We start from the raw sequence: 25,464 nt of genomic DNA, 5'->3' as shown, positions 1-25,464 counted from the left end.
TGAGGCCATGGCTCTGGCACCAGTTGTCTGTTTCTATGAGGCCCTTTTGGAGGATGCTTGTGTCAGCTGGAGAGTCGATTATGGTGCCCAGTTTGCAGTCATCTGCGAACATGGTCAGCCACAGTCCTTCCGTGTTGGCCTGTACCTCCGAGAAATATATACCGAACAAGAGAGGTCCCAGGACTGAGCCTTGTGGGACACCACTTGTAACTGGTTTGGAGTCTGACATGGCTCCAGCAGTTCTAACCATGTGGGTTCTGTCCATGAGCCAGTTTGCAATCCAAATAGTGACATAGGGGTTTATATTTAAGCTGGTGAGCTTATCTATAATGCCTGAGTGGGGTATTGTATCAAAGGCTTTTGCGAGGTCCAGGTAGGCTGTGTGGACCACCTTCCCCTCGTCAATGGCCTTGGTGACTGTTTCAAAGAAATCAACCAGGTTTAAGAGGCAGGATCTGCCCTTAACAAAGCCGAACTGGGTAGGATCCAGTGTCTGTAGGTCCCCAATATCTTTATTTATGAGGTCCATGATGATCCTTTCCATAGCTTTGCAGACCAAGCAAGTCAGGCTTATGGGGCGATAGTTTCCAGGATCCGTTGAGGCACCACCTTTATGGAGAGGGACCACTGTTGCTGTACGCCACTCTTTGGGCACATATCCTGTTGTAAGGCTGAGATTGAACAGTAGTTTTATGTTTGGGTTTAGCTCTTCTTGGAGTTCATGTAGGACGCAGCCCGGGACACCGTCTGGTCCCATTGATGCTGTGTTTTTTGCTTTGGAGAGGGCGGCTCTTACCTGAGCATCTGAGATGTCAGGTGGGCAGCACTCTGCTGGGATAGATATTTGCCCTTTTGGTGGGGAGGGGGAGAGAAGTTTGCACTGAACCTGTCAGCTAGGATGTTGGCAATGTCTGTGGGTTTGGTGTATTTTTTGTCATTTTGGACTAATTCTGAGCATATCTGGGTATTACCACCCAGGTTCATAACATAACTAAAGAAAGCCTTGTGATTATCCTTAGTGTCCTGTGCAATTTTTCTCTTGAAGCTGGCCTTAGGCAATTTTATGAGTGCCCGTAGTTTTTTGCTAATACTGATCAGTGATGCCTTCCCTTTATGGGATTTTGCTCTATCATTTAGTAGCTTCCTCCTTCTATTGTATAGTTTGCTTATGGCTGGGGTCCACCAGACAGGACGTCTGCCTTTGGAGGATTTGGTCTTGGTTTTATTTGGGATCGCATGATCCATGCATTCCTGAAGGTGTTCATAGAATGCATTTATAAAGGATTCTGCAGTCTGGGCCGTATTTTCCACAGGCCCGGGGGCTTTGAAGGATTACACCTCGGTTTTCAGGAGTGTGAAATTTGCTTTAGAGAAGTTTTTCACTGTGGTTGTCTGGGCTGGGGGTGGGATAGGGATGTGAATATCCAGTGAGATTAGTTTATGGTCTGATCTTACCAGTGAGGGATACACTTCTGGTCTGGAGCATAGAGTCCCCATGTTGGTGATGATCAGGTCCAGTATGTTTTCCCCTCTTGTGGGAGTGGTAACAAGTTGTTCCATAGCATATGAGTTTATAAATTCTAGGAACCTTTGGGCTAGGGTGTTGGAGCTAGAGTAATGCTCCCAGTCTATGTTTGGGTAGTTGAAGTCACACAATATAATGGTGTTTGGAGAGACCTTCATATTTTCCAGTGTTCTCAGGAAGGCCGAGTGGGGTTCCTGGGTTTGGGAGGGTGGTCTGTATCAGGCTATAAACTGGAAGGCAGTTTTACCCACTGTTAGTTGCACATGGATAGTCTCTGATGCTTCGTGCTTTGCTACCAACCTGGAGGTGTGGGTATCTTTGATGAATCTCGATACTCCCCCTCCTTTTGTGGTTCGGTCCAAGTTTTGGGGCCGAAAAGCATGGTATGAGGTATGACCTGCTAGTGCTGGGGTGCTCTCGGGAGCCCTGAACCAGGTTTCTGTTACTGCACAGATATCAATGTTCTCCATGCTAAGGAGAGTTTCGAGTGCATGCATCTTGAGGTTTAGACTTCTGGCGTTGAGTAGCATTACTCTTAGTTTCTTATCCCTTGTGATACCTATGGAGGTGGGTTTGTCTTTTGAGCCTTGCCTAAAAATGGCACTATGGGGGTAGCAAGAGCCTTTTCCAATATCCGAAAGCCCAGGGGTGACAGGTGCAAGCCGTCCCTAGCGAAGCATCATGGCTTGTCGAGCATATCATCCCAAGCTGACAGGCATTGATCCCCTTTGAATGACGCCAGTATTTAAGCCAATTGTTGAAATTGATCATCTTGTCTTCATATTGTGGCATCATTCTTGGTGAGGGTAAGATGCTACTCAAGGTCAGGGTCATACCGGCCTGGGCTACATTCTCAGAGAGCTCCTCTATGTCTCTTTTCATGTAGTCCAGGGAGGTACGTCTCAGGTCATTCACACCAGCATGGACAATGACTGAGTCATATTTGTACTTGCCTTGGAGTGACCTGAGTGCTTGTGTTATGTGGCGGATCCTAGCACCTGATAGGCTGCTAACCGTGACCCTCTCCTTGTTCAGCCTGGTGAGCGGGACGTCAGTGTGCCTGATGATAGAGTCACCTATTACAAGTGTATCAGATGTGTTGTTTAGTCTTAAGGGCTGTGACTGTTCGGCACACTGGCTTTGTGAGATATGTGTTGCACATGTTTTGTTTTGGGGTAGTGGTTGCTTGGGTGTCTGCTTTGGAGGTCTCTGCTGCTTAGGCAGATCTTTATTTAGAGCCTCCGAGTATGTTTTTGTGTGATTATGTGTTTGGTTTGCTGTCGTGGTAGGTCTATGTGAGACTGGAATTGTAGTGAGTGTGGTTTCCTTCTCCTCCTGACTGGTTATGCCAGTACTGAGTTGAGAGAGCTTAGCCTCCAGTTTGACTATATGGTTGCATCTCTCACATGTGTTGGAATTTGTTGGGAAGAGGAGAGGGTTGTCTGTGTACATGAGGCAGTTGTATGAATTGTCAAATAAATAAGTAAATAAATAAATTACTTGTATACCTGTTTTACTATTTTTTTCTGGAATTTTTCTGAAACCTTTCTCCCCAGGCATCCACTGAAAAACAGTAGCTTTCTGTGCAGTTGGACTATTCAGGAAACAAATTGAATAAATAATTAAATAAAATGTTAAAGACACAGTAACAACAATGTAGAAAGAGCACATGCATTTAAGGTAATTTTTACCAATTGTGATGGCCTCAAGGAAAAAAAATTCTCATCAGATGCAGTCCTCCTTTAGGTTTATAGGTTCATAGGTCTATAGGTTCATAGGAGATTACTAGGCTAAAGGCCCAAGAGACCTTACAAGCATTGCTATATTTATCCCAAGTTTCCCAAATTTCAGTAGCTAGGTGAACAAAGTTCACAGAGGTATGACCCTATACTATGGTGTCTAATACCGACAGCTTCTGTCCATGCGGTATAGAATACAGTGATAGGACTTTCAGTCTTTCTGCATAAGACTTATTTTTTATACCCTATGACTTCTTGGGTCATTTCAGCTGTGGTAGATATTTAATGAGGTACCTGCAAAAGGGTGCATTGTACTCAGTTATTGGGCTAATAAGGGCTGATTGTTTCCTACACCCACCTTTACAACACCTCTTGGCAGTAAGAGAATATCTGATACTGTTTTTTTTATTTTGTATGAAAAATTTTGAATCTGGTCAAGTCTCAGTTATATCTTGAATGGCTGCTGTCATTTACAGGCCGCAGTTTGTACACACAATGATTCAGAGCAAAACTGGCAAAGGACAGAATTTTGTCTGTCCCAGTCAAAGTCTCATCTCTTCTTGCTTTTTTGAAAGCCATAGCCCATCTATGTCTCAAGGTGCTCAGTCTCATAGTAGTGTAGACCCTAATGGCTCCTTGTGCATAATACAATAGCAGAGTTCTTCAGTGGACCCTTTGGGCCCAGTGGTTTTTGAATACAGTTCCGCTTATATACAAAATCCATGTCTCCCAGGCCTATAGGCATCACTTTTTATGTCGGGTGGATGTTAGCAATTTATATATCAATTAATTAATTAATTTATTGGCATTTGTTTACTGGGATAGTCCACTGAGCCAATAAGAGCCCATTTTCAGTGGGATGTCTGGAGAGAAAAGCTCCATGAAAAACATAGAACATTTAACAGAATTAACTGTATTCTGTCCTTTACAAAATATAACAGTTTGCAGAAAATTTAACTATATAATATTTACATGAAAAACAAATGCAAAGGCAAACAATAGCAATTAGTTAAAATAGTCAGTATGCTTAAATGCATTCTTAAGATTACAAAAAGTTAAGTAAAAGTGAATGGGTACATTATGCAAGAGATCACTTTATAAGTGTAGTTAAGTTATCTTTAATTGCTAGAGAAATTTGAAATATGAGTATATACAAGAAGAAGATATCAGTCTGGTTATCAAGGGAGGAGGTTTAGTACAAGTACTGATCCAGTTAACAGAGAGGTGTTCACCCAAAGAAGTTTTGAAATAAGCATGATTCTGAATGGTTCAAACTGCTAATGGAAATTCTCCCTTGACAAGCCTTTCTACCTACTCTTTTTCTTGGTGTTCATCACCATGGAAGTATCAGTCCTCTAGAAGAGGGAAATTTCAGAGGATAAACAGTTCAAGGTGGAATAGGCAAAGCAGAAGTTGTATGGCACATCAAGAAGCAAAGGAGATTCAGTACTACCCTCTAAGTTGGGAAGGTATGATACACAGAGAATGGGTGTTGCACAACAAACACTTTCTTGTCACTATCTACATTATATGAGAGTCTGTTTACTTGATGGAAAAGCTAACTTGATGTCTACTGCTACCTACTGAGTGGTCCCTCAGTACTTCACTAGCTTGGAAGATTTTCTGGAAGTACAAAAACCCTGCTGTGACCTGTTTGTCAATTGCTGATCATGACCAGTGCAGCAATTATTTCTTCATAATTCTGTCACTTTGGAAATCTTCAACAAGCACAGTGGCCAGTAAGTGGATAACTGGACTCCTTTACACTCTTACCCCATTTCATCCACTGATTATCTTCATTAATAAGTCAAACGTCCACTGTATCCAAGTCATTCTCATAGCTTTTTAATGACCTAGCAGATCAGGTTCCTTCATCCTCTGGAGAAGATCTTGTTCTTGAGTCCCATAAGAATGTTACCGATCTGTACATTTGGCAGGATTTGCCAAGAATGTTACACTGTGGCTTGTCACATGGCTTTTCCATGTCCACCATTTGCTTGCAATCCTTCTTCTTCTGATAATGCAACTGTGATTTTTGTCATTTTTTCAAAAGTCCAACAGAAGGAATGTGTACGGAGACAAACAGATATGTTTTTTGGTTTAGACTAACCTCAGGAGTAGGGATTCTCTTCCTGCTCCTACTTCTACTCCCACAGTATCTCACAAAACATTTTTGAAAGTGGGCTCAATTTTCATCCATTAGAGTCAGTTTGGCTAGCATTTTTTACTTTTATCAAGGCCAAATATCAGATTACTTAGCTTTCCAAATAATCCTGCAGGATGCCAAACTAGAAGAAGAAAATCAGTCATAAGGATGTATTGTTCACATAATAATAATAATAATAATAATAATAATAATAATAATAATAAAAACTTTAATTTTATTCAGTAAGATCCATGTTTTTAATAATTTACAAAGTCTTCATTAGTCTGAAAGTGAGTTATTACCTCAACAATCAAGATGGAACTCCTTCCTTCTTCCTGTGTAGGGTGGTTGTGAGTGTATATCAGTGGGTTATATAGTTAATGCTGTGCATTACTGCCACTCATATTCCCAGAGAGGCCAGTTCTCTGGTTGACAGATGAGCATTGCATGTTAATGCCTCACAAATAGTCCTAAAGTTATTCGGTAGCCATAATGATCTTCTGGACCTGGGTAAAGTTGGACGATGACCTGACTGCATCTCTAAGCAGCCACATATTCTGTAAATGAATCTTTCTCTTTTTCATTTCTCCTGCCAGATGGCAAAAGAAAGATACCTTAATCCATCCTTGGTGGCATGGCCACAGTTATGCTTCCCCCCATTTCTTTTAATGCTGATGTTTACACAGAAGTTGAAGTGAGAAATGTCTGCATGTACAGGAGGTACAGGGCCAAACCAAACCAGAAATAAGTGAACAAGTGGCCAGCTCCAAGGTGTAGTAAGCATACCAACATACATTATCAAACTGCTTGGTACTCTCCAATCTGATTTCTGTTCTGTTGAGATGTAGTAAGCACAACCACATAAACAACAATGAATAAATAACTATTTATTGGTCCCAAACCAGTTTCGGCAAAATTGCCTTCCTCAGTGGGGTATATAACAAAACCAATATAATCATGCCATTTTTATAAGACAGTCCCTCCAATGGAAAATCAGCCTTACAAATTATGCAATTTCCTATAACAAATATAAACATATTAACTTGAAAAAAATCAAAAAAACTAATATTCAATACCATCTTCTTATGAAATAAAAATCACCAATTCTGTAAGTGATCACTGAGCCCCGGTGAAAAAAAACCCCCAATTTTATAATCCAGTATTTCTCTTTTTTATTGAGGATCGAATGCTAACCCTGCCTGTTGCTTCTATTACCATGAATCCTATCTATAATCATAAAATAAAACTGTGCAGTATGGTGAATAGTGCAATGTCTGTATAATGCATCTGTCAGTTGCTTGTTACGTACATAACTCTGATGCTCTGACATACGAAGAAGCAAGCGACATGATGTCTGGCCTATATAAAAAGCCGAGCAGGAACATGTCGCTAAATATATTACCCAGTCTGTTCCACAGTTCCCAAAGAATCTAGTATCAAAAACCTGACTGGTGTTCCTACTAGTAAATTGTTTAGACTTAAATATATATTGCAAGAGGAACAGTGGCCACAAGGGAAGGTGCCCAGCAAACTTTCCCCAGTAATGGTTATTTGGTGATAGACTGCACCTCCTGTACTAGTACGTTTAAAGTGTGAGAGATGCGAACCCACTGTCTTTACCTCTACTATATGAAAACCGACAATTGGGACCAAGAACATGATGCAATTTATCATTGGCCATTAGTATATTCCAATGTTTAGAAATGACTTTCCGAATCAAATTTATGTTATGCCCGTATGTGGTTACAAATCTAATATTATCAGATTCTACCCTCTGTGTTTTGTCTTTGTAATCCAATAATTGCATCCTGTCCAAATCTGAGGCCCAATTGCTAGCAGATATACTATCATGTTGTCTATATCCCCTGATCTTGCTGAGATATAACATAATCCTCCGGTGTGGAACAGATTCTTTTAATACGTAAGAGCTGGGACTTTGAGATGTTGCGGATGGTGTGGCTAGGGTGCATACTAAAAAGTGGTATAAAGCAAATTGTTATACTGAGGATACTTGTGAAACACTTGAGTTCTAAGCGTGTTGTCACTATTTCTAGTAACTGTCACATCAAGAACATTTATTTGATGATAATCAGAATTTAATGTGAACTTTATTCTCCATTCATTGTCATTCAAATACTGAACGAATTCCAATAAGTATTGCCTGACAGCCCATCACATCAATCAACTATCATCCAAGTACCTCCTCCAAATATCAAGTTCATTCACATAGATATTATGAGTGGGGTCATATATCAACTGTTCCTCAAGATATGCCATGAACAGATCTGCATAGATGGGTGCAAAAGATGCACCCATCACAGTACCCTGAATTTGCCAGAAACATTCCCCCTGAAATAAAACACATTTTTGTTAAGTACATGCTCCACCATACATATTAATAATGTATTGAAACTGGCTAGATACAAATTAGCTCAATCAAACCAGTAGTGTAAGGCCTGGAGCCCAGCCCATTGGGGAATGTTAGTGTATAAAGCTTTTACATCAAGGGTACATAGAAGCCAATTCGACTCCAAATGAGTATCCGATAATATTTTAAGGAATTGGGTCATATCCCATATTCTTGCACGAATCAAATTTAGCAGAGGCTTCAAGTATTGGGTCAGAAATACAGAAAGAGGTTCTGTCAGTGAACCTTTGCCAGAAACTTTTGGTCTTCCGGGGGGGGGGGGGGGTTCCAGGGATTTGTGTATATTTGGTAATAAGTATAGTATCTGTTTTTGTGGATCCGAAACAGTCAAATGTGATTTCACAGAATCTGAAATAATCCCTTCCTCAACAGCCTTATTTAGGAAAGAATCAATTTCCCTTTTGAAATTGGGTGTGGGGTCAATAGGCATATGCATGTAGTGTTGAGGGTTGGACAACTGTCCATTTCCCTCCCCCAGATAATAATCTGTATTCATTACGACTACCACCCCTCCCTTATCAGCTGGTAATATCACAATATTTTTGTTATTCTTAAGTTCCTGTAAGGCAGGATTGTGACCAATAAATAGTTATTTATTTATTTTTGTTTATGTGGTTGTGCTTACTACACCTTGGTGCTGGCAGCTTGTTCACCTGTTTACACAGAAGGCCAAACTTCTCAAGGCCAGAATGATCCTTATAGCCTCCTTTTTACCAAGGTAAATGTTCTTTTTCCTCTGTCAGTTCCTTCTTTAACCACTGATGATGCGGTTTACTAACAGTATGTTGTGCTGTCACCCACCAGGGTAACTTTATCTGGATTTACATGCTCTAAAATAGACAGTTTGGGTGCTCTACTTCCTGAAATTGACACATTCCAATGCTTTTCTGAATGGATAGTCTCTACTATCTCCTCCTTCTAGACACCTTCCTTTCAAAGAACCATAACGATAATTGAATGAGACTTTGTCTGCATACCAGACAAGGGGTTAGGACATTTTTTGATTACTGTTCCTCAGGTTTTGCTGAATATATTGGAAGCTCTTGAATCAAGAGTCAATTACTCACTAATTCAGCCATATCTAGCTTCAGTGGTCATAAGAATTATTTCATGTTAGCATGCCTGGAGGGATGCAAAGCTTTTTTAGAAGTATATATTCCTAAAGCATCACTAGAGGGGTGCACTCCTTCCATTGGGTAGATACTTTATGCTAGAGAATTTATCCCTTTTGTCTTTCAAACCAGTAGCTTTGGCTGAAACAAAGTTTCTTTCCTAGCAGTTTTTGTTATTGGTAGCTGTTACCGTAGTATTAAGTATGTTGTATATCCAAGCACTTTCTATCTAGTCACCTCATCGCCAGTAGATATTTTACAAAGACAGGTTCTGTTGTACCAAGCCATCCTTTACATTTAAATTAGCAACAGACACAAATTCAGTTAATCTATCAGTTTTTCAAGTGTTCCTATTTGAATGTTCACATTGTGGAGAATGTGTATTGCATTCTATAGACATACACAGGCAACTCAGATGCAACATGGACAGAACTCAGTCTACTTGTAGAGGAGACCGTTCATTTGCTTCACTTGTTAAGATTAAAATGAACCAAAAGGTGACTAAACCATGTTGTTCCTGCCTTTTATCTAACAGCATTTACTGTGAAGGGAATCATGGTTACAGTCATTCCATCAAAGCTGGCCCTGTGTCTAAGGTCTACTTCTACAAAGCCATCTTGTGTGCTTTTTGTGCTGCGGTGACATTGTTATCTGTCAATATCTTCACAATACTCTGAAAACTAATCATTGTTTTTAGGTGTCAAAGATTTAAAGGCTATGGGGACAAATATTTAAAGGCGATGTCTCTTCAGCTAAAGACACACAGAATGATTAACAAAGGATGATTTACTTATGGCTGCTGAAAATGAATGTCTTCATTATCAAATGCAAAAGTTATGGGTGTTTATCATAATGACTGAAATGTTGCACAAGGTTTGTCTTTAGTAACAAATCCTATCTCCCTCCAGCCTCTTACCTTTGGATCCTTATCTGTTGCTTTATCAGAATGTGCACCACAGAGCTTTTTCTTCTTTTTTTTTTAGCTTGATCACAACTGCACAAAGATATCGCTTAGGGTAATTATGTGATACAGGAGGAGCATACCTCTAGATATCTCAACATTACAAATTAAGCAAATGGTCAGAAAAGGAACCACTTTCTTATTTTTCATATCAGAACGCATTTCTAATCCAGACCTTATTTGGTTCATGATATGGAGTCTTTGTCTAGGCTTACTTTATTGATTTATTATGGTATGTACACTTAAACAAGTCTGACTTTGTGGGGACCATCAGAAATTTAGGAAGAGAAAGGTTACATTTGAGGGCCAAAATCATAGCAGCTGATATGTATAGGGTAGAGTTTTCAGAATAGGAAAGTTTTACTGCATGTCAGTCCTAATGCCTGCAGTCCTACAAATTACTGAAGATTGACCTCTTTTTATCAATCTTTCATTATGATATGTAGTCATAAATTTTATTGTCATGACTGATTCCAGGAGTTGAAGGCTAAATTCTAAAAAAAAAAAAAAACAGTTTTAAGACTGTAGAAATATACTGCAGTGGTATGCCAGCATGTAGGCTTTGTGTATAGCTAACCCAACATATTTACATTCAAAGATTAAGTAATAGGTTACATAATATACTGCTGGATTGACATTTAAATGTTTATCCTAATAATGTTTTAACTACATTAAAAATTATCACTACAATCTACATATCTGTGCCATCTCTAAATGTAATACGCCAAGGCATACCAGTGGGATATGAAACATGTATTACAAATGTACTTACAGCATTTCACATGTATAATTAAACATACATATTAATGACTACTCTTCATACAGTTTTCATTTTACACAATGAAAATGTATAATATAAAATAAAACATTATTATTATTAATTTTACCTTTGCTTCCCATTAATCCTGGGTCTCCTTTGCTTCCTGGACTTCCATGAGATCCAGGAATACCAGGTACTCCTGGCGTTCCAGCAGGACCCTGAAGAAATGTACAGCCACATGATGTTTTTACTTCTGCAAATTTAAACATAGAATACGAACATGTTAAGTTAGATAATGAATTAGCCAATCAAAAATGTCTATACATGCTTATGCTATGTACTTTACAAGATAAAAACATTCACATGACATAGAAATATGAAGCTTCATCACACCTGTTGTGACTTGTACACTTTTTGAGGACAGCTTTGCTGGTGATCTTATTGTGAGCTGCCTTCCCTTCAGTAGAGTTGTACTTCATAAAAGGTACAGTTATAGTGTACTGCAACAGGAAGATATGACTGTGGAAGCTGAACTGCAAATCCTCCTCTGGGAAGGCACCCAGTAAAGATCTTATTACTGAGGCTTCCCATTAAAAGATATACTAGGAAAACAGGGTAAAAGCTATAGACCATAGATCACAAACCTATATCCTACTTTAACAGGAAGATATGACTGCTGCAGATGGACTGCAAATCTTCTGGTAGGAAGGCACCCAGTAAAGAGTTTGTTACTGAGGCTTCCCATACAAACATATACTAGGAAAATATGCTAAAAGCAATAGACCACAGATCCCAAAAAAAAAACAAATTAGTTATTTGGACAGGAATAAGATGGACTAAATAAATAGTTTTATGGGATTGGATATCTTGAAAGTCAGTGACATGGATTTCCCAAAGCTGGCACAGCTGTGAATTTTACAGTAGTGAATATTGATATGAGAAGGATCAAAAAACAGATGGATCCAAAATCAGACAAAATTACCACCATCGCTAACACAGCTGAGCATATGGAATTAACTGTTTAGAAGCGAATTAACAATTTCTTCAGTTCTGTAAAACATGTGTCATATAAGGTTAAACAAATTACGTATATGATGACTCACTGCACTGAAGTAGTATGTTGAAATATGTGATCCTATTGTGTAGATAGACACACATCTCTTACTGTCTACCTCTTTTCCTCCATTATCCTTTAACAGAAGTTAACTGCCATGCTGAGAATTAAAATCTAGCAGCTGCTTGGCTGTGTGGTAATGTGGCTGAAATATCTGACAGTAGTGTATTACAGATGCTCCTTGTTATGTTATCAGCTGAAGGTCAAACATGCAAAATGTCTGTCACAAACATTCTCTTGACATAAAGAAATTATGATGATCTCCATGTGAATCAAAAAGGATTATTATTTCATTATTTAAATATACAGTGTTTTTTGTTATGTTTTTAAAATGGCATTTCCTTCCTTTCAAAATATTAAAATAGCTTTTCTGAGTGCTGGGTAGTATGCTTGGAAGAAGCTCTGCCTTTAGGAGAGAAGCATATTTTGCTGCTTTTTTAAGTGTTTTTGCTATAAATCCACTGTATTCATGTCTGCATTTGTGTTATTTTAGTTTTACATGCATGGTTCTTTTATGTGTTTTTTTGTTTTACATGCATGGTTCTTTCTGTGCACATACTGTGTTTGCCTATATATGTCTTATGCTGGAGGGATCATTTTGAACTGTATTTTTACAGAAGCTATTTCAGTGAATTTTGACCACAAAACTGATTTAATCTCCTTTGCAGAAGGATTAAGGCAACATTTCCTGCTTTCCTTCAACAGATGAAAGTACAAGAATTTGTTTAGCTACATCAAGGAGGATTGCCAGTAAGTCAAGTACTGTTGTTGATATCAGAACAGTGTTTGAGGATCTGCAACATACAGGTATGGGGACAGCTTTTGCTCCAATTTATGCAGATTTAGCCATGTGATATCTTGAACATGTTTGCATTTATGATAGTGGACAAAATATTTTTCATCACCACATGGATATGTGGAGGAGATTTTTGGCTAGGTTTGCAAGCCTTTGTAAATTTTTTGAAAGATAACTGGGTAGCTCTGACTTTTATTAATAAGTATAGCTTTCTTATAAGTGATTATTTAGACATAGCTGTGACTTAACTTACTGAACAGTTTATAAAGGCATTTCTTTATTGTAAACACTTTTCTAAAAATAATATATATTTTTTAGCATATGAACTCAGCTCTTTTTACAATATACTAAAGACTGCTCTCCACATAAGTAGGTTGCTGTCCCCTAAATAATAATAAACATCTGCTTCTCAGCCTTAATCATAGAAACTATGGCTACATTATTGCCAGGATATACTGCAATGGAATAATAATCATGTGATTCATGGCATGCAGTGTCTTAAATAAATAAGCACAAGAACTGCATGTTTTGACACACTAAGTCACAAGTTATTTCTAAAGAGTGAAAGATTACTTCAAAATTTGCCTATTCAATGAAGTAAACTGATATTTTATTCATTAAAAAAATAAACTGGCTGTGTCGATAGGAAGTACTGCCAGCCATCCCAAGAGAAGGATGGTGGTAAATGTATAACTTATACCACCACAGCTAGCAGGAATTTTGTAAATAATTATATGTCATTTTTATAGCAAACTGATTTGTACAGATACGTGTGCTGAAAATGTATTTGTGAGGTTTGCTTGTGTTAAAATGTATTAACAGTGTGCCCTGCTGGAAGCAAAGAAATGTACGTGCATTGTTGCAACTGAATTAAATGTATATGTTTCAACAGAAGTGAAGAGGTTAAACTTACATTTCAACATATATCTGAAATTAAACTACTTTATGGGTTAAGCCATAAATATGTTATACAACAGTTTTGAATGGAGCAGGGACACAATATCTGTGCTACAGAATGGGTTGGAGCTCCTGTAGAAAGAAGGGAAGTGTTTTGTGGTTTTAAGACTTCCAGGAGATTAGAGCAAAGTTCTATCTGTGTGTATGATAACACATAGGTGCTAAACTCCTGTCAGCTTCTAGTGCTGATGAGTGTGAGAAGCAGTCAGATGACCAGATGTGATGTCATTGTGTAATCAACTCAGAAATAATATTTAGATATTAGTAGGAGATTAGTCTGAGCATTCTGTATTCCATCTTGGATCTGACAACAAGGACCACTCACCTATATCAGCTTGCCTTGTAGCAGTAAGTAACTTAACTAGGGAGCAGTAATTATTTTAGACAATCAGGAATAGATAGTAAGATTAGCTAGATACTGTTTTTCTCTGTGTGAAACGTTCCAGCTGTGTTATTTTTAATATTCCCTGTGAATGAAACTCTGGTTTTACTTTAAATAGATATTTAGTATTTTATTTTATTATTTATTATTAAATGCATTTAAAATGTTCAGTGTGGCTGGTCCTTTGTAGAAAACATTTAAGCTTTTAGAGTATTTGCACATTTATTTGGTGATAAATCTGGCCACTCCTGAAAGCCTTGCTGTTTGGTCAACATTACCATTTGTATTAATATTAACTTCACTCGGTATAATTGGATACTCTTTTAAGAGCCTTGTAGTAACTGACTGGTGGCAGTGAATCTACCTTATAGTCTGGGCAAAGTTGGTAAAGCAGGTAATCAGTGCCAGCTTTTCCTAGTTGTGAGTGTGCATGTGAAAATTAAATCTGAAAGAGTGTATGTGTTAGCTACTTGGGGGTAGGGACATGAAGAACAGGTTTCACAGTGCCAGTGGAGAACCTTATAGGGGACCTGGGGAGAGACAGAGACATGCAGACTCTGGGCTGAGTGTGTGTCCTGTCTGCTCTTAAGGGAAATTGTGCTTGATGCAGAGAGGTCTACATCTGGAAATACTGAGCATATCTATTTGTATTCCAAGTGAAAGTCCCTCTGCAGTGTCAGTGGTAAGGAATTAGGCTCTTTGATTACTGACCCAGAGTGGGGGGGGGGCATCACACCAAAATTTATTTTTTATTTTATAGCATTACTAAGTTTGATAAAGATTTTATACATTTAAAGGTATATTTATTATTACATTTTAATATCACTACCTACTGGATTATTGAGCAGACCAGTACAATCAGCTAACAATAATCCCATCAGAAAATATGGATACTAAAACACTCTTTGTATGCAAGGACAGATACAAGGTGAATACATACCTATACTCACATGCATCTACAGTCAAACATGCATGTTTAGATGCATGTGTGGATGTTGAACAAAGACAGATACACACAGGTACACAGACACACAAACACATGCACACACACAGACGTGCACACATGCAAACACAAAGATGAACACACGTATATACGTGTAAACATATAGCAAGAGAAGATAATTGCATTAATATTACATCACTTTTATCTTTTAGGTACTGAGATGTAGTTAGACATGCAGGAAAAAAAAAAGTAGTTCAGCCAGCAAACAGTCTGTATCTTGTTGCTTTGAACACTTCTTCCCGTGTAGTGTATTAATGTAACAGAATCTAATAAATAAGGAAATACTGATTTTAGGGGGTTACATGTGTGGTTTAATGAACTCTGGCACTGATGGCATATAAAGTGTTACATTATTCTTAGAAGGAAAACTCTTGGAACAGGCTGTTTTGCTAGGCAGACACGGCCCATGCATGATAAATGTACAGGCTTTCTTCTACACATCAAGTCCAGAATACATTTTTTTAGATGCAACAGCTGCTTTATGAAAACAAAATTCTGAAATAAATATTTAACCATATTTTGTTGAATTGCACATGTGCTCAAAAGATAAAAACCCTCAAAAAATATATTGGTAAACATACTTTGTACTGATGCATTTTCATTCCTATACATAAGAATTCTTTTATGTACTCATTAGTTCATGATACTTTGCAGCTGTGCAAGAATTTAAGGAAGTTCCCATGTAAATTAATTTTGAGTTTATGTCTTTGTAGTTTAAGCTCTGCCTTTTTTGTTTACTTTTTTCCCCAGTGCACCCCACACCCTGCTTGTTAGTAATCAAGATGTCCCTTAGTTCTGCATCACAGGAGATAGAACCAGTCACACAGCAGCTATCATCTGCCTAATCCCACCCTACTCCCAGTAACTGAAATACATGCCACTGACACAAAGGCATGCTATGCCTTCCCCTTGACCCATGCAAGTTTTTTCACATAGAAAAGTCACCATATGAACAGAGCTGGGCAGAACCAAGCACACATCTCCAGACCATACCTTGCATGCTATACACCTCGTTCTCCAGTAAGTGGCAGCACTGGATTGAGTTGGAACACCACCTTTCCTACATTATAGGTGAAGCATCTTTAGCAGATGACTTCCATATTCCATATTCCCTTGCCACCGCTACCAGCACCTGAGTCATTAGCCTATCCTAGGCTGTCTGAGTCAGAGGTAATTCATTCCTCTGAAGAACAAGAAAGTTGTTGTAGCTTATACTCCGCAGACTATAGCCATAGTATTCTGATCTGACATCATGTTGTGAAAAAGTTGCACCAAATGTTACAGTCTGTATTCTTAGGCAGCATTATGGTAACAGAGACTCAGAACAATAATTTAAAGCATGTTATAACATAAGCTGCTTCTAATAAAATATGGGAAAAGAAAATAAAGTTGTTAGCATGTTTCATATTTACTTATTTATTAAGATGGCAAATAAACTTGTCCAAGAGCCCTTTTCAGACAAGACCCAGGCCAAAGACATATAAAACATAAAATTCCTTCAATTTCAAGTTGCTATAGATAGCATACAATGAAAATCCTTATAAAATTGAAGTAGGCAAAAAAAATTAATTATACCAAACATTGCTGTCTTTCTTGGCAGTAATCAGAGTAATTATTAAAAAGAGCACTAGATTTAAAATATGATTAATTTTTGTATAACTCTGTCTCGCTCTCTCTTTCTGTATATAAATATATATATATATATATATATATATATATATATATATATATATATATATATATATATATATACATATATGAATAGACGCCGCATAATAACCAAAGTGATCAGTAGATACTGTGTATGAGAAGAGGCCCCAGACAACACAATGATGCAGTGTTTGGTGTCACTGTCTCATAGTGTTCACTTCTCTGGTTTGGCTCTCAGCTGAGGTGCCTCCTGTGTTGTCTGCATGCCTTCACTGCACCTGCCTGGATATTAACTCGGTAATTTTGTTTTATCTTTTATCCGAAAGATATACTGAAGATGAACTGGTGAGTAGCCTCTAAATTTCCTATTTCTAAATTTCTCAGAATATCTAATGTACCTCTGTATTCTGAGCCCTCAGTTGTCCCTTCCTGTTTGAAGTGTTGTATACTTGAAAGAGCGGGAGCAAAACTTAGATGTTACTTTCACTTTCTGAAGGTCCTTCCTCATGCTGACTGCTTCATGTGCTGTGATGAACCACCCTTTGCATTGTCTTCAAATAAATTGATCTAATTTCTCTGCTCCGAACATATTGAATAGGCCTGAAATGAGGACTGCCCCACCCCCCAAAACACCAGTTATCACTTTCTGGCCCTCTTTTAGCTGCTCTGAAAATTAAACTTTGTTCCCTGTTTTCTACCTGCTTCACTCATCTGCACACCCTGCTGTCTCTTTTCATTCCATTAATATTTGTATGATGCCCACTGTGTGGAACTAAGGCACATGCTTAGCTACCCTTCAGACAGACCACAATCACAGAGCCACCCTTCTGCACCTTCCTGCTGAGCCCTTCATACAACAGAATATTACTGTTGTCAGTCCATGATAGACATCTTTGATCAGCCTGTTTTGCTCCAGGAACTTTAAAAGCCTTAAACTTAGCATCATTTCCATATGTCTGACCACCCTAAGTCAAACTGGGTCTACCATCTTTTGAAGAGACCATAAGAGGTTCTTTAAGAGCTCCTGCTAAAACCTAATAACTGCATGCACACACACGCATGCAGTCTCTCACACACACACACACACACACACACACACACACACACACACACACACACACACACACACATTCTTTTGCCTAGTCCATACTAAAGCAGTCAAGATAACTTCAAAGTACTGGACACTGCTGAATATACAACTGTATCTCTAATGCCAGTGAAAGGTTTACTTAACTTTCAATTATCTGTCCAGCTGCAATGTATAATTCCTGTATTATACCATACTGATCGCCTTACCTCAAGTCTATTTTCTTAAGTGTTTGGCAATTAATTGTCTAATATCACTTTTGTTCAAATACAGTTTGTAATGTTTGATCTGGAGATGTTTATTTAGTTGCAGGCAAGAGAATAAATTTAAAAAGAAATAGAGATGGTACTTTCACGGGACAGCTTTTCTTGTCTGCACTCCATATAATGGTTGAATTGATTTCAACAAAAACCTTTTTGGACCCCCATATAACCTTGTACAAATAGGTAAGTCAATGCAAGGAATATCATCTTCTGCATAATTAACATTCACCTTGCAGCAATACATAAGTGTGCAGTTTTAATGAGATATAACAGCTCGTACAATAAAAGGAAGGGGATGGCAAAGAGACTCAAGCTATCTGCCATTGCTTGTTCATAGGTTCATAGGTTCATAGGTAGATACTAGGCTATCTGCCCTAGGGCATTTATAAGCCTAGCCAGAGTGTATTTGGCTTCCGCCTCCCTATTAGATTAGCCTACTGTACCTCTGTAAAGTAGGTCACATAAGGTACCCTTTAAGATTAGTTTACTGTGCCTCTGTCTAGCAGGGACACAGAAGAGATCCCAGGGGTGAATTTGCAATTTCCCATCCACGCGTCCAGATTTCACTTGAAGAGGGTCAGCGAGCGGCTATGTCTAACATGAATTGGGATTCTATTCCAGAGTGAGGGGACCCTCTGGGAAATGAATCTGTCCCTCCAGCATGTCCTAGTTATTTTTGTGCTGAGGTTTAAGTCCCTGGAGCGTTTAGCTCTAAGGGACTTGGATTTTTTGAGGTGGAGCACATCCATTAATTCTGGGTTTGACATGGCTTTGTACGTCAGGCATAGATCGCCTCTGAGTAGGCGGTAAGCAACTGAGTAGAGCTGGAGTTTCTTTAGTCGAGCTGCATAGGACATCTGTTTGTAGCCCATGATCCTCTTGGTGAGGTACTTTTGGGGTCTCTCCAGTTGCTGCAGGTGTTGGGTAAGGTACATCCCAAAAGGGGCATTATATTCAATTATGGGCCTGATGAGTGACAAGTAGAGGGGCACAATGACCTCTCTTGATCTAGATGTGAACCCTTTCATGATAAGGTGAGCTATATAGAAGGTCTTTCTAACCACTTTGGCAATGTGATTATCAAAGGAGAGATTACTATATACATTGGTCCCCAAATCTCTAATTACTTCTTCCGTACTTAATGGATTACCACCTATGTGGTAATTTGTGGGCACCTTGTTTTTCCCAAAGGGGATGACTATGCACTTTTTAGTATTTAGCTTGAGGCCGTGGCTTTGGCACCAAGCATCCGTCTCTGTGAGACCCTTTTGGAGGATGCTTGTGTCAGCTGGAGAGTCGATTATGGCCCCCAGTTTGCAGTCATCTGTGAACTGTGTCAGCCATAATCCCCCCGTGTTAGCCTGAACCTCAGAGAAGTATATACCGAACAAGAGAGGTCCCAGAACTGAGCCCTGTGGGATGCCACTTGTAACTGGTTTGGATTCGGACATGGCACCTGTGATTCTGACCATGTGGGTTCTATCCCTGAGCCAGTTTGCAACCCATCTTGTGATATAGGGGTTGATATTTAAGCTGGTAAGCTTATTTATGATGCCCAAGTGGGGTATTGTGTCGAAGGCTTTTGCGAGGTCCAGGTAGGCTGTGTGGACTACCTTGCCCTCATCTATGGCTTTGGTAACTGTTTCAAAGAAATCAACTAGGTTTAAGAGGCAAGACCTGCCCTTAACAAAGCCAAATTGGGTAGGGCCCAGTGCCTGGAGGCTCCCAATGTGTTTATGAGTTCCATGATAATGCGCTGCATAGCTTTACAGTTTCATCCTGGAGGACACGAAGTAACATAAGCTGTTAGACTACTTAAAGGATCAGAAGTTAACTTAATGAGAAAAAGAACAGTGTCAAAATGTCACCATACAATTTAATTTAAGGATATTTAATAACTATGTTTTACTATATTTTTGTCAGAGCCAGAATTTTAAAACATGAATAGGTTAAAAAGATCATTGTATACCAAAACAGTGCGAATATAGTAACTCACTGCATCAGTCATTATGCCAAAATAAGTTGAAGGTGATAAAGCAACAAAAAAATAAATAAATAAAATAAAATATATATATATATATATATATATATATATAGTTTTTTTTTGTCAAAAATAACAAAAGCAATCCATGCAATACCAGTACTCTAAACTGTAAGTAATAAAAATAAAGAACACACAAAGAGTAAATCACCCAAATTATCTAGCGTTCCATTAGGTAATTTAGGTGATTTACTAAACTGGTTCTTTGTGTATTGTTTGTTTTTAGATACGGGAAAAACAACATGAGGATAATTACAAATGTGATAATTACATTGACTATAATTTATTTTTATATCCTAATTATGCATTGTTTTTCTTATGGTTCAGTGGAGGCATTATCTACACAATAGTATCCTGCCATTAAATTACTTCTCCCTTAAAGTTGGTAATAATTTGTGCTGTTACGTCATGACCAAAAATAAGTTATTACTTCCCCAGGATATAAATAAATATGTTTCTTTTTGTGGTGCTATATATGATAAACATTGAATGATGATAAGAAATGCTGTGCAATGTGAACATATGTTATATGGTTTGTTATATGATCTGTTTGTTGCCCATAGACAGGAGATAGGATTCACAGATTCAAGAAATGTTGCTTGGTGATAACTGTTGGTTACCTGTAATGATATATTGACTCACAGCTTGCGGTTCAGAATAGGGGTTTGAATACAACTGTCCTGAATATTTAACTAGGATGGTTGCTGTGTGACTGCAACTTACACAATGGATTCATGCATTTCTACTCTTTATGGAACCATTTTCCTAGCAAGATGATATTGTGCTTACTTAGGTGGGGGATATAATCCACCCTGAAACTTGACATACATCCATATAAGTGGTTTTAATGTTTACAAAAATCGTTATCTCAAAAATCACTGTATCTGCACAAAACATCTACATTGACTTTGTAGTTTTGTTCTATGTATCCTGCATAAATTTAAAAGATTCACCAACATTTTTAACATCCATTTGTAAGGTTTACTATCAGAAATGTCATCATTACATTGAGCCATGTGTATATATCTCACTGTAAAAGAAATACTTTTTTATATGTGGGTGGTAGAGAAAATCCAACACAAAGCACAAACTGCTTGCTTTAATTTCCAAGTTGTAAGCCTAGCCACAATATTTTGTTTAACTAATACTTGTCACATTCTTTTCCAAATATCTACAACTAACAGCTATAACAAAGTTAAACTTTATCTGAATCCCACTCAGATTTTCTAAGATGAAAACAGGCATAGGCAAAATACTTTAGCAGTATAACAATACATTTTCAGAAACTCTTTTGAGTTGTTGGAGTAAACCCTGTTTTTATCCACAAGATATTTCTGTTCTATATTACCTCATTGCACTCTTTTTATTCAATGAATGTGAACTCCACATAGCCCACATGAGAACAATAAAGGTACAAAAAAACATAAAGAACAGATTCCATCACACTTTATTTGCAGTTAGATCATTAAATCGTATTTGAATTTTTAATTTCCCTTTCAATAGTTATATTAGTCAGCCGATTAACCTACATATATCAGTTACAGAAAAAATATACTAACTTGGTAATCAGAGTGAATAGTGCGTATAAACATTTCAATATTACACTCCCATTGTATCATCTTAGTAATCTAATGATGTAATGTACAGTACAAAAGCAATATAAAAATCTGAGATGCAGAGTGCCTTCGTGATAACATTGCATCCTTGTTTTAACAACCAGAAGAAAAAACATTAAAGACAATGTAAATTAATTTGCTCAGATAATATACTGCACAAATATAAGGACACAAAAGTAAACATACACTACTAAAAAAGTAAAATCTGCACTACTTACCTGTGCAAGTGTTACTGTCTTTTTCTGCAGTCCATACCCATGAAGGGAAATGAAATGATAATAAATAAATAATCAAAGGAATTCTGAAGAGAAAGTCCATCATGTTCTATCTGTTCTATCCAATTTAGATCTGACAGTGAACACCAACTGGAGTTTTCTTAAAAATGACCAGAATAAATGAAGAGGGTGTGGTCAAAAACAAGTACTTCCTTATTTGGATACAGAACAGAGTTCCAAATTATTATCAGTCTAACAAAGTATTTTCATATAGAAATGGTACAGCAATGTCTGTTGTTGTGAAGTCTTATCACTTGTGTTGGAAATCTGGATGCTTCTTTGACTGAGTGATATAAGTTTGTGTATTGTTATATAGTTTGCTTATGGTAACAAAGGTTCTCATGGGAACAGTGTAAGAAAAATCTAGTATATGTGACTATCTGGTAATGTAAATCTGGTATGCCACACTGTATAAAAATATTTGTATTTTATACAAAAGACAGACAAATTTTATTACATCAGATGTACATTTCTAACAACTGAATGCATATATTTCCATCCAGATTGAATAGCAGGACTTGCTTTTGTAGCCAGAATTGTTTAGAAAATTTGAACTTTTCTAGTCTGTAGAGGATGCAATAACATTGTGTTCTTTCGCTGAAAAACTTGTATAATTTCTTAGTTTTAACAACAGTGCATCAGGCTTAATTAAGACTATGACATTAGATTTGTCATGAATAACCTGAATAAGACAAGCTGTAGAAACACCCTTCTGAAGTATAGATTTGCAGAACTAAAGGAAACATCATATGTATTGATGTTTATATGAAAAAGGATAGTCAAAATCTCTTAGGAAATCTACAGCAAGAGTTTTTTTTTGTTTGTTAATCCAGCAAACGTGCATCAAAATGTGTAAAGTTTGTGCTACGTAAACTAATTTTTTTGTCTGAAAAGTATTAAATATCTATCTTTGATCAAGGCAGTTTCTACAAAAACATTGGAACACAGATATGATGTAATATACTCTATCTGACCAATGTAAGCTGTGCAATTATAACTCCTGATGAAGGTTTCATACTAGCCAGAAAGCTTGAAAAATGCAAATTCTGTGCTGGTCACATTACATTATGTTATGGTCCAGCGTCTTATTTTAGTGGCCGAATACATCATTTTGGGCATTTTCTAAAATGTTGTGAAAACATATAGCACAGTAACTGCTTCATCACTGCCATATAAAAAACAATGCACCCCATGGACATTAGTAGAAAGCTTAAATAAGGCAATTAGCAGATAGACTGTTTTAATAATTAAGCTAAGTAATATAGATGTCTGAAGCAAGCTATTTTAAACTCATGAAGTAATCTGTAAATTTGTAGCTATATTCACATGAAACGGACACCAAACAAGCATAACCGAAAAAAAAAAAAAATTAAGAGGTGCTTCTAAATCATGCAAAAGGCAATACATGTAATCTGTGTAGTCCGGGTCTTAAAATTCACAAATATTACAAGCAAATCACATAAATGCTTTTATTGTTTCAGTTATCAAAGCTGTTTGTGTGTGTGTGCATGCATGAGAGAACCATACTATGTAGCAGCAGAGCTGTGAACTCTATACTTGACAAGAAAACAGACCTTCAAATAATTTTCATCTTCTCATTTTGGTGAGTGTTTATCTAGAGTATATATACATGCACACACACACACACACACACACATATATATATATATATATATATATATATATATATATATATATATATATATATATATATATATATATGTATATATATATATATACACACACACACACACATACACACACACACACACACACACACACACACACACACACACACACACACACACACACACACACACACACACACACACACACACATATATATATATATATATATATATATATATATATATATATATATATATATATATATATGTACACGTACACACACACACACACACACCCACACACACACAGAGATATAAACAAATGTACGACTTTATTAAATTTAACCACTTCAAAAGAACATTTTTAGAGAAATCCACAGCATGCAAGGAAAATCCAGGAACATACTGGGAAATCATACAATTCCTACATGGATGGTAAGCAGATGGTAGGAGTGAAACTCAATCTCTGAAGTTATAAAGGAATAACCTTATGCAATAAGCTAGCATGCTACCCAGTGTCTCAAAACATCTGTGCCTTGTGCCTTCTCAACCATTTTAACCCCATCCCCTCAGTTTAGGAACTCTGGTAATGTGTCACTTACTAAGGCAGCTATAGTGCATTTAGAATCAAAAAGTCTAAAGTCATGCACATATGTACAAACACAGAAATGCTCAAAATCACCCCCTCAAAAAAGTCTTACAGTATAATTGACCCACATGCTTCTGCTAATGGGGCTCCCCTACACATGTTCAAGCTGAAATTGTTCAAGTATCAGTAGTATGCAGGAATAAAAAGATGAACAGAATAAAGCAGAAAGCTGTTTTCCCATAGAAAAGCATTCACTTTCTTTGGGAGATTTCTCCCCTGTTTGAATTGATGTGACTGTAGCATTTGTATATATAAGTTCAGACAGTGTGAGGGCTTGCCTCCCTGCAAAAAACAATTTTTTTTTTCACTCTTAAATTCTGGGCATTTTTTTTTTTTATTCTTTCTGCATATCACCTTTCAGGAAGTCAGTATGTCATTTAGAACCTACTAACCCATTGCTTCTGTCCATACCTCTCAACCTCTTAGTGCAAGAAATCTAGGCAAAGACAAAAATAATGGAGGGAAAAAGGCCACAAAATAGGGACAGATTTTAAATATCACTCTTATAAACTTAGAAAATAGTAGAATAACAGATTTTGTGTTAGCATGCATTTTCTGAATAATATGAAGTCTGAAACTCAAATGTATGTCATTATTTAGTGATTTTAATCCCCAGTGATTTTCCAGAACAATAGCAATTTTGTGAGGAACAGACTAAAAACATGAGGCAAAAATCTGGACGATCTGTGAGAATCTGGACAGTTGAGAGTTATGCTCCTGTCTCTCTTTTGGTGACCCTCTATTCCGACAAGACAGAGATAGAAATTTATTTGCTGTCGGTGTTCAGTGTACTCAAGTAACTCGATCGAGACATGCAGAACTCTTACCCATCCCACCTCCTTAGTTGTTTTAGTACTTACACACTCATTAGCTTACATGCAGCTATTTCCTGCACTTGGCTACATTTTAGCTTTCAGTTAAATGACATGTCCTATTTTACTGGCAATCTTTGCCATTCCTGTGATTTCAGCCAACAGTAAGCATAAATATTTGGGAAATATAAGCCTTATGCTTTGGGTCTGGACTTTGGCCAGCATAAATGGCAGTGAACTGACAAAATAAGATTATTTTAGATAGAAGTTTTTTGGCATACCAACACAATTCAGTACTGTATGATACGGTTTAATCACCTCATTAAATTAGTTTCAAGTGTGCTAAAAGCATATTAGCATGCATGAATGGATATTCTTTGTAGCTTAACGTGTCTATGAACTATAGAATAATTCTTATTTATTGAGTTTAAATGACAGTCTTAAGAGCAGTGTTATATGTACAGATATAAGAAATGCAATGTTTGTATCACAGAACAATGTGAAATTAAAGGTATGGACA

The 25,464-nt window shown here is 37.3% G+C and overlaps 1 protein-coding gene across 1 annotated transcript in view; it reads right to left on the bottom strand.

The window, feature by feature from the left end:
• The window catches only part of LOC122812128 (ficolin-1-like), a 1,158,126-nt gene extending 1,136,199 nt beyond the window's left edge, over positions 1-21,927 (bottom strand). The window contains exons 1-2 of the mRNA XM_044084426.1: positions 21,799-21,927; positions 10,799-10,924 (exon numbers count right to left, since the gene is read on the bottom strand). Of these exons, the coding sequence (XP_043940361.1) occupies positions 10,799-10,924; positions 21,799-21,901 (229 nt within the window). The 5' untranslated portion in view covers positions 21,902-21,927. The remainder of the gene's footprint in view (positions 1-10,798; positions 10,925-21,798) is intronic.
• Positions 21,928-25,464: the final 3,537 nt, after the last annotated feature.

The sequence above is a fragment of the Protopterus annectens genome, chromosome 1.part1 (genome assembly GCF_019279795.1).
Source record: "Protopterus annectens isolate FY-2018-M chromosome 1.part1, PAN1.0, whole genome shotgun sequence".
NCBI lineage: Eukaryota > Metazoa > Chordata > Ceratodontiformes > Protopteridae > Protopterus > Protopterus annectens.
Note: the sequence above shows the minus strand (reverse complement) of the source record. Positions and strands in the feature narration are given on the sequence as shown.